Source organism: Vigna unguiculata, chromosome 10 (genome assembly GCF_037176805.1).
Source record: "Vigna unguiculata cultivar grain cowpea cultivar isolate G323 ecotype 2 chromosome 10, ASM3717680v1, whole genome shotgun sequence".
In the NCBI taxonomy this organism is placed as follows: Eukaryota; Viridiplantae; Streptophyta; class Magnoliopsida; order Fabales; family Fabaceae; genus Vigna; species Vigna unguiculata.
Window position 1 is genome coordinate 50,815,456 of NC_140801.1, and position 10,415 is coordinate 50,825,870.

Genomic DNA, 10,415 nt, shown 5'->3' on the forward strand with positions numbered 1-10,415 from the left:
CAACAGCAAATTATATTCAAGACAAATGCTGTTTTGAAAGAAAAATATTTGAGTTTATAACCAAATGCATGCGAGCTGATAACAAAAAAATCAAATGCATGCGTTGATTTAAAATTTCGTGCATTTTTTTACTCAGATATTTTCATTTTTCACAGATTTGTCTGGTAGAGCAGAGAAGAAATAATAAAGAGAAGTGAAATAAAATACGTATTTTCATAATGTATGTAAGAAAAAAAAAAATCTGTAAAAGAGATATTTGTGTGATCCTCACGAAAAAATATTATATTTCAGCACAGAAACTTCCAATATGAAATTACAAAACTTTCTTCAGACATCACTTCAAATCAATATTGTTATTTCTAATCTTCTTCTTTTCTCAGTAGATGCTACACTATTTCCATGAAAGCAAATGAATCATAAAAAAATTAAATGAAAAGAATGTACTTTTTTTTTTCAAACAAACTATGTTGTTTTTATCTTTTTTATACTATTATTTTTTATTTTTAATTGTTTTCTTTATTTCACTCCAAAAACATAACCTATTATGAACTTACAAAAACAACAGTTTGATGTAAAAAAACTTGCGTTTCCCCAAAGATGCGTTGCTATTATTTTAAGTCAACCCTTGTGTCTATCAATGTCACTCACATCACAAATTTTATGCTTCCCATTCCTATTTATAAGCATCAAACAGACAACCTTAGTAAAAAAACTCTAACTTAACCCTTTTGCGTTTCTCTCGCTCTCTTCTCCATGCTCGCTCTTACCATTCCTATGGCCGTCGATCACCGACCGTCTCCGTCTTCGTTGCCGTGGCAGCCCCGCCGCAGGCTCTCCCTGCTCCGCCGGCGGAAGGTTCAGACAGTGCGGCTGGGCGCCAAGAAGCCACGCCGCCGAATTTTCGGGCTACTTAAGATGTTTCGAAAGATGCGTTTAAGGTGGCTGAAGTTGCAATACTTTCGCATGTTGAAGAGGCTGAAAGAACACTACCGAAACCTCGTTAAGGATCTTGTCGAAGCTGGGTCCACCATTGAAACCTTTCAGCAACGTCTTTTCATGGAAAGCACTTTTGCAATTCCCGTTGGGCTTAACTTGTCTACCTACCCTTCTCGTCTTGGATCAGATCGTTCACGAAGCATCTTCATGTAAAGTTCTTTCTTTTTTCTTTTTTCTTTTAAAACTTTCTCTCTAATTTCTTTTATCATATGTGTATTTATATTGGAAGATACAGTATAAGGAAATAAGTTCCTTGTATTTGTATCCTTCCATTTGTATTATTCTTGAAAAAAAAAAATTCCTCTTTTTCTCTTCTTCTTTGGTTATTGATTTTACTTTTGACAAACTTGTGAAAAGAGGAGTTCGATTCCAATAAATTATGTTCGTAATTAATAATAATAAATGCATCTGTTTAATCTTATTTTCAGTTCTTTTTTAACTAAATAATTTGTCATCATGTAAAAGTTTTTCAGGGTTATTAATAACTCTTTAATTTATTACAATCATATATGAAAAATCCCTCACATATATAATGGGATTTTTAAGGTATTCTTATTTACTTGTATGAAATAAGAGAATATGTATGAAATGTTTAAATAAAAATGAAATGAAGAAACTGTTTTGTCTTTAAAACAAGGTATTCGTAAAACATTTTTTTAGCACCTTAATTAATTATAATTATCGCTTTAATTTGATGTGTATGAATATTGGCTCCAGCTCATGATTGCTGCACAATCAATGTTTCAGAAGTGGTGTCGTTAAGGTGTATATTATTCTCCAAAATATAAATGGTGGATTGTGATATGTGTTGTTCAACTTATTCTCTTTGACTATGGAAAATAACATATTGAGGAAGAAACATGGCTCTTAATTTTAAAATTGCAACAAAGCCGAATGATGTTTTCTTAGGCCCTGTTTGTCACATTGGATACGAAAGTAAAACAATAAACATATTGAGTATATTTTCATTAATATTTTTAATTAAAATCGACTTATCATTTTCATAACTACTATAGATACTAAAAACAAATGTGAACACTATGCTATAATAGACAAATAGTATAATGAACATCATGATATTTGGAAGACACAACACAAAAAACAATACAGAAAAATTAAGTAAAAAAATTAAATTCATATTTTTTTCATGCTATATTTATAAAATACCATAGTTATTTTATAACCCCTATATCGGTGAGATGATTCAATTGAAAAATCAACATTCCATCAATTTTTTTTTTCGAAAAATAGGAAATTTCAATATAGGAGAATTACATTAAATTCAATGAAATATTCCGTATATAGCTTCTAAGAAAATACGGTTTATATACATGTTTTGGAATTTAAGCTATGAAATTAAGTCAAATTGAACTAATGTTTTAAAAAAATATTATAAATTTACATTAATTAATTAAAATGAATTTCACTAACTAAATATGAATAAAAAATCCGAAACGTATTAAGAGGTAGTGTTGAATACACACAAAAGATGAGTTTGTATGTTACAAACACACCCTACCTCCACAATTAGTTCTGAGACACGCTACCAAAAGAAAATTTATTAATTTTAGTAATACAATCCAATGATCTGAATATATTATTATTTATACAATACAGTACTACTATACTGTTAGCAGAGCTTAAAAAATAGGAAAAATAAAAAAATTATCGTCAGCACATGCGTCACTCCTCTATGACTATTTAACAGTGGACATAACAAAGGCAACAATGGATCAGAATAATCTTTTCTTTTCATCTCAAACAAATATTACTTCCTTTGTTCTTAAATATACGAGATTTTCTTAATTTTAATAAGGATACTATTAAATTTTTACATACACTTTACACTTATTATCTTATTTTATCTTGCTTCTCAAGTGGATATTCATCAAACGAGTAATATAAAGAAAAGAGTAGTAGAAAAATATTATAAAAGTAAAGAGTTTGTTTTGAAGTTATCATCACAACTCAATAGGTCTTTTGGGTGTATAAAGGACTTGGATAGTTGTGTGTCATTAGAAGGTTTGCAATTTTTGTTAGAAGAATTGCAAGATGAAGGATTTGAAATTTTAATCCACAAAAAATTGCACTATGAAAAGTTTGTAATTTTGGTATACAAAAATTGCACTATGAAAGGTTCACAATTTTAGTCCACAAAAGATTGCTGAGTATTGTGCCTATGCTTGAAGAGATTATTTTTAGTAGGTGATTTTTCAACATTTTACAAATACAAAAGTTAATATTTTTAATGACCAAAATATTATTAAGCGAGTTGTAATGTGGTCTATGAAAATATTGTTGGAAAGAATGGAGTCTGAAAAAGCATTACAATGATACCTTATATTTAAAAGTTTGATGCCATTATTAGCATGTTTAGTTACGTGTTAAGAATTGTAGTTAACGTGTTTCTCTTTTACATTAGGATACAAAAAATCCACTGGTTTAATCATGCATTGATGATTTTCATTTGCATATATGTAATCAATGGTACTTTTTTACGATGGAATGATGCTATTTTTAAGATTCATACAAAAGTGTTATGATTAACTCCACAGTGTTTATCATTTGTCATGACCATCGCGAGTGCTTAGAGAAAAAGAAAAGTACCCACTAATGTCAACAAATTGCGTGTTAGAATTAGTTTAAATAAATAGTTTCTGTCCGATAATTTTGATAAAGAAGGACATGAGTGTTGAATTTTATGTCATTAACATTAATGTTCGGATAAAAAGTGTTTGAAGGTATTTTAGATTTTTCAACGGTAACTAAATCCATATATTTTAGGGATGACTAATATAAAAATTGTTTATTAAATATGAGTCACTCGTTACAAAAAATCTCATTTAGAGACGTCGGTAATTACAAATTTATTTGTGGGAGCAAAAATAACCGATTAGTGTACACAATTATTAAAAATTATTGAGTGAGTTGCATATAAGTTATACCATATATTTAAAGATTATCTTTTAATAAAACACATACATTTAATCATATAATAGTTTTTAGTGGCTTAGGTCTAGTCATGATATAGACTCTCTTTTTTGAGGTAGGTATTATTTTGGGTGTAACAGAATTGAAATGTGGTTTTTGTTGTCTATATTCAGAAAATAAATTGAGATTTTCACACTTAAAATTGACCGATCCTTAAAATGAGAATAATTAGTATAATGTTCTTGCCAACACTTAAAGCATTTGATATGATTATTCACGAGTTTACTAGAATCTCTTAAAGAAGATTGGTTGGTTGAGATCTTTATCGGAAGCGATCATAAGATTTTCTCCCATGACGTCTATTTTTATTTATCTGGGGTCCAAAATATATCGTTTTGTTTGTTTTGTTTGTTTTCAAAATCTTCCAAATATCTCCATCTGTGAATAAGCGTAGGAAAACAACAAAATTCTAGTATTTCTACCATTTTTCTCAATTCAGGCCTAAGTCTATTTTCAAACTTTATATACTTTATCATCTCCTCCGGGTGAAAAAGAAAGCAGAGTATTTTCCTAATTCTTCAAACTTGGAAGCATATTCTCCTATTGTCATACTTCCTTGTTTCAACTTTACAAACTCTATTTATTTTGCTCTCCTCACATCATTAGGAAAATAAAAACTTTGTTCTAAATAATTCCTAAATAATAATTATTCTCTTTTCTTCAAGTAATTTCTTGGTACTATCCCACCAATATTTAGCTTCTCCAATCAACATAAACACAATATAGTTCACCATTTGGTAATCAACACAGTTCATAACTTGAAATATTTTCTCCATTTTCTTACTCCACATTTCAATTTTTTCTAGGTCATATCCTCTAAAAATTTGTGGAGGTTTGTTTCTCCTAAATTCATCAAAACCTTGTCACTTGGGAGTTCCTCCAAGTCTTTGATTCCTTAATAGAGTAGTAGTCATGACTATGATAGCTTGCATTGTTTCAGCCAATTCATTGTTTTTCCTATTATTTGTCATCTGGATTCGTATGAGTTAGTACTTGGAAAAAAATTTATGATGAATGCATTCCGTAAGTTTCGCATGAAACGTTGCTCTGATACCATCTAATGTCATGTTATAGTTTTTTTTTTTTTTTACATTACTAATGCAATTCTAAAACATTATATATTCTTTATAGAAAAATACAACACCTTAATTTTTCATTAACACATTTCACATTCATATTTATATTTATATTTTACATAATTTCAAACCATAATTATACATTGTTCACTTACATACATCCAATTATTCCTTTTCTAGTAATTTTACAATTTTATTCTTATCTTTCACAAAAGTAAACTACTCTATCAAGAATAGAGGTGACTGGAATGGATCCTGTCAAGGTTATGAGAAATGATTCATCAAGAAGGGACAAGAGTGTTGATCATTACTCCTTAAATGTCAAAGAACTGTTCTGCGCGTCTATAGTCCATTGCATCCCCGGGAAAGTTGCTTAGATCACAACATTAAATTGACCGATGTACGAGAAGGTCATTCATCCATGTGTGGTAATATATACATATTTATTTTCTTATATCCAAAGAGAAAAGAAACCAAAATATAGAAAAAATGAGAACAAATACCATAAAAATATATAAAATAAAACTTAATAATTATATACTTACATATAAACTTTTTCTTTTCTTTTATTCATATTTTTTAATAGAATAAATGTAAATTATCTTTGTAATAACTAAGGAAGATAAATGAGTTTTACCATAGTTAATAAATAAAAAAAATCTAATCCTAAATAAAAAAAATTATTTAAATTCCCAAATCAGAATCTCCTCCAATTATAAATTAATTTAGACGTAACGGGATTTATTATTAACATAGTAAATAACTTTGAAAGAATAATACTAAGACTATATTATTAAACAAATAAATAAAATTGTTCTTTTATATTTATATATATATATATTATAATATTATAAATAATATAATATCATATATATATATATATATATATATATTAATAGTGTAATAATATATTTATCTCATATACATAATAATAATAATAATAATAATAATAATAATAATAATATAAAATATTATAATAGTAGCATACTTATATTCATAATATATAAAAATTTAAAAATAAGAATATTTAGGGATAGTATATGATAAGTATATGATGATTTAAGAAGATGGAATTAGGAATATCTCACATAATAAAATAACATAAAATAAGTAAATAAGAAAATAAGAAAAAATAAGATGAAATTAGTGATATTTTATACTATAAAATAGTATAAAATAAGTAAATAATACACATATATATATATATATATATATATATATATATATATATATATATATATATATACTGTATATCTATGTGGTTGTAGAAAATTATTCAATTTTTTTCTTTCTTTCTCTGTCTCCGTCTCTACTTCGTTCTCTTGTTCTTTAATTTTCTCTCCTTCAATTTCTACTAACGCTCTAACATCTTTCATTGGTTTTTATTTTTATCATTTCCTATGATCTTTCTTTTTTCTTTTTTTTGTCTCTTCTTCTTTCTCTTGTTCCTTACTTTTTGCTCTCTTTCAATTTGTATCTTTCATTGCTTTAGTTTTTCATCATTTCTCATGATGCTTACCTTTTTATATTTATAGCAGAGCATATTTTACTTATTTATTATTATTATTATTTTTATTCTTTTTTACTGTAGCACTAATGACCAGTAAATTTTTTATGGCTTGAACTCTATTAACAAGTATGTCTATCAAGTGTCTAGGATTAATATTTCTAGAAGTTTGTTGCTTATTACATCAATGATCTTTTTGGTTCTTCATTCACTTTTTTTTTTGTTTACAATACTTTGAATTTGTAGATTAATTTTTTTTTACTATTGATGCTAAAGTAAATAAATATAAAACGTGAAAGATCATAATTGTATTATTATATAACATGTTTATATTATATTATCATTTTAATAGCTGTATTGGTAATTATTCTATTTATATTTTTTAACATTACTAATAGTAGTATCGTTATTATTATTTGTTAACATTTAATTGATTTTAGTTTATGAAGATATAAAATTTCTTCCCATACACACATATACATATAATGAAATAAATGATATAATATGCAACAAACTTATGTTTGTTTGTGTTGGAGTTGTCCAACACCCACCACCGTTGTTATGATTTGTCTGTTTGAAACGTGAAAAAGGTTGGTTCAACAATAATTGAAAGATACCTCTTCCCTCCAAGGGTTACCCATGTCTCAAAAGACGGTGTGGCCAATGACACATATATTGCGCATCACTTTTGAACAGTTTAAGATCACTCCATTTTATTCTAAATATTTTACTTACATGCCGTCTCTTTCTTATAAGTGACATCAATTGTTCTGTAACAGATATTAAGTAAACCGAGTTACAATCAAATATATCGTAACGTTTGAATTTGTGTTACATTCTTAAATAAAAAGAGTTGTGTTCTGACTGTTATAACTTTTGATTTAGTAGTAAACACTCGATCCTAACCATCTTTGTTAAACAAATATTGAATAAGAAAACATTTGAGAAAAAAAAATCAATAATACACGTAGATATCGCCATTTTTCAGCTGCATAAGTTTCATACATTAGAAGATAAAACTTTCAACATTTTTAAAGCATGAAAAATCTACTTGACATTTGACACTGCATTCACATTTTTAGGGCCGGAAATTGTTTTACATAGTTGAAAATTCACTTTCGATTAACAATTAAATTTGATAAACAATCATATCACTAACTATAGTGGGTAACTTAAGTATTAAATAATATGTAATTAGTGAAACAGCAACCATTGGATTTGATTTTTTTAAATGTACTATAACATACTTTATTTTATAGAATAACTTTTGTGGAGTCTGGGTCCAGCCCAAAGAAAATTAAAATCTGCAGCTATTAGGCCCACACAACTTCGGGGGTTTGAATTTTCAGTAATTTGGGACCTCATATATATAGGAATAGGATGGATTTATTAAATTAATACCGCTTATGTTCACTTATTTTCCATTAAAAAATATTTTAAAGTCATCTTTAAGAAAAAAAAAATCCAAAAAAGTAAAAGAGAAAAATGACACTAATAATATTGGAATGAAAGTATCTATTTTTTTTTTTTTTTTTGTGATTTTCTTTTGATATGAGTGAATAAGGAACCAAGATATAGAAAGTGGTAGGGTAGGTTATTATAACCCTATAAAACCCACTAAAATTTGTTTAATATTTAGGAGCATTTTTCACATGTGAAACTCTTCTGGAATTTTCTGGTTATCGTTACCTCAAAGTGGCTTATAACTAAGCCACATACTTAATTGACAAAGGAAATATATCCTATATACTACAATATAATCTTTATATGTGATTTTATATTCACCTAACATTATTTATCTCTTTGACATAACATGTTATTTACAACTAAGAAAATTCTTAAATTTATTATATAAAGGACAAAATATTATTAGGTTAGTGTATTATTTTTTTTTTCTATTACATTAATTTCATTAAATGCCACAACATTTAAATCGTTATAAAAAATGTAATTAGTAATATTATTTTAAGCCACTTTAATTTGTATGGTCTAAATATTTCTCTTCCTCTTCTTATAATACGCAAGTCCTAGATTTTGAAAGATGTCATCCACTATGAGTGAGATGAAACGTAAGAAAGATTTAGGAGAGAAAAATAAAATTTATTAGAAAATTAAGAAATTTGTCCATGATTAAATTCCATGAAAGAGTAAGAAAACCGGAAAGAAAGAGATTATTAATTTTCTTTAACTATATTTCACCTTGAAACAATCTCAATCGAATGTGGAGTTTTTTTTCTTCTAATTTTGTAAATGTAATATATAAATAAAATGATAATAGTCATCATTATAAATAAGTAAAATAAAATAAAATAATGTTATAATAGAAACATTCTTGTGGCCGGTGACTATAAAGTTGGTGGAGAGAACTCGACTTTTAGCTACTTTTTATTAAGATTAGTTTTTGCTTCTGACTTTTTATTAAGGGTTTTTCAATTTTATATTCATACATTAGACCGTGCTATATTATTAAATATATTGTGAATAAAAAAAGGTAACGAACTTATTCTATTAAATAGATTAAATTATTTAAAAATATACCACGCCCATATATTAAAGAGATTGCGTATATGAAGGGAAAACATTGTACATATTTGAATATGGTGGGGTAAAAGATCATAACCCTAAAATAATTTTTTGTCCATATTTTTTACTAACACCTTCAAAATCATAGTACGAAAATCTTAAATGGAATGTGATTTCGAAATTATTGTTTGATTTATTAGTTTTAAGTGAAATCATTTATACCATAACGAAATAAGAATATTAAATATTTCACCAACTTATGTTTTACTAGTTTTTAATAGAGTTTTGAAGCCATATTTTATTGGGTTAAGTGGAATCTATACCTACCAAAAAGGTTATTTATATCCCAACACTTGGTGTGAAACAAACTAACTTCCGTTTCTCACTTTACATAGACACAAAACTCTCTTACTTTGAAATTTCAAACCTAGTTATCTCAAAATCAGTATATAAACGAATATTCAATACTTTCGTATTTTGTTCGCATTCAAAAGTCATAAATAAACAAATGCAGCTTCTATGTTATAAATCTAATTCCTTCTTTTCTTGCCAAACACCAGAGTGCTAAGCATGCACTCTAATTCTATTAACTAATATAAATTCATTTTTTTAAGATTAATTATTCTTTTCCTAATAATATATAAACTTATATGCATTAACCAGCTTCAATCGACTAAAGCAATTGCCAAAAAACAGCACTTTATTTTCCAATGCACGTTATGTATAAAAAAGGAACACTAGGGTTTCTTTTTATTATCGTGTTCGTGTGCATTTCAAAGTGATTAACTAGTTGTGCCTCACTAATACCAAGAGAAATGTTCTCCATGAGAAAAGGATTGATATGTACGTGAAAGCTTTTTAAAACTATTTGAATGGAACCGATTCTAATCATTAACTTTACTCAACTGTAGTTGCGTACATCAAACTAACCCTAATTACTTTTTTCATGTTTTTTTAAAAAAATTGTTCCAATTCTGACACAAGTTTACCTGATAGTCATCGTTAGGAACGCGTTATTGAGGTATTGTCCGCTTCGGAGCCTTTTGAGCTCTGTCATGATTTTGTCCTTAAAAAACACCTCAGGGAGTAGAGGAAGATAGGAATATTTAAACTTCGCTTGATCTCGATTTCTAAGCGATGTGAGACTTATTGGGTATAAAAAAAAATAGCTGGATGATATGAAGTTATATTAAGGATGTATTATCATTAAGTGACCTAGGTAGGTGGGAAAGTAGAATTAATTATAATAAAGATATCGTGAACAATCCGCATTAGAAGAAGGATTAATTCTTATATGGTGACCATATATATAATATTAGGAC

At 27.2% G+C, this 10,415-nt stretch overlaps 1 protein-coding gene across 2 annotated transcripts; it reads left to right on the plus strand.

Annotated features, from left to right (window-relative positions):
* The first annotated feature begins 653 nt into the window (after positions 1-653).
* On the plus strand, positions 654-1,862 carry LOC114167490 (uncharacterized). Of its 2 annotated transcripts, XM_085667547.1 has the most exons (2): positions 654-1,145; positions 1,714-1,862. In XM_085667547.1, exons 1-2 carry the CDS (start codon positions 754-756, stop codon positions 1,718-1,720), a joined length of 399 nt encoding a protein of 132 aa, XP_085523673.1. In that variant the 5' UTR covers positions 654-753; the 3' UTR covers positions 1,721-1,862. The 2 variants fall into 2 exon arrangements, with proteins under 2 accessions (XP_085523673.1, XP_027908388.1); XM_028052587.2 differs by lacking the exon at positions 1,714-1,862 and having other exon boundaries at positions 657-1,309.
* The last annotated feature ends 8,553 nt before the right edge of the window (positions 1,863-10,415 follow it).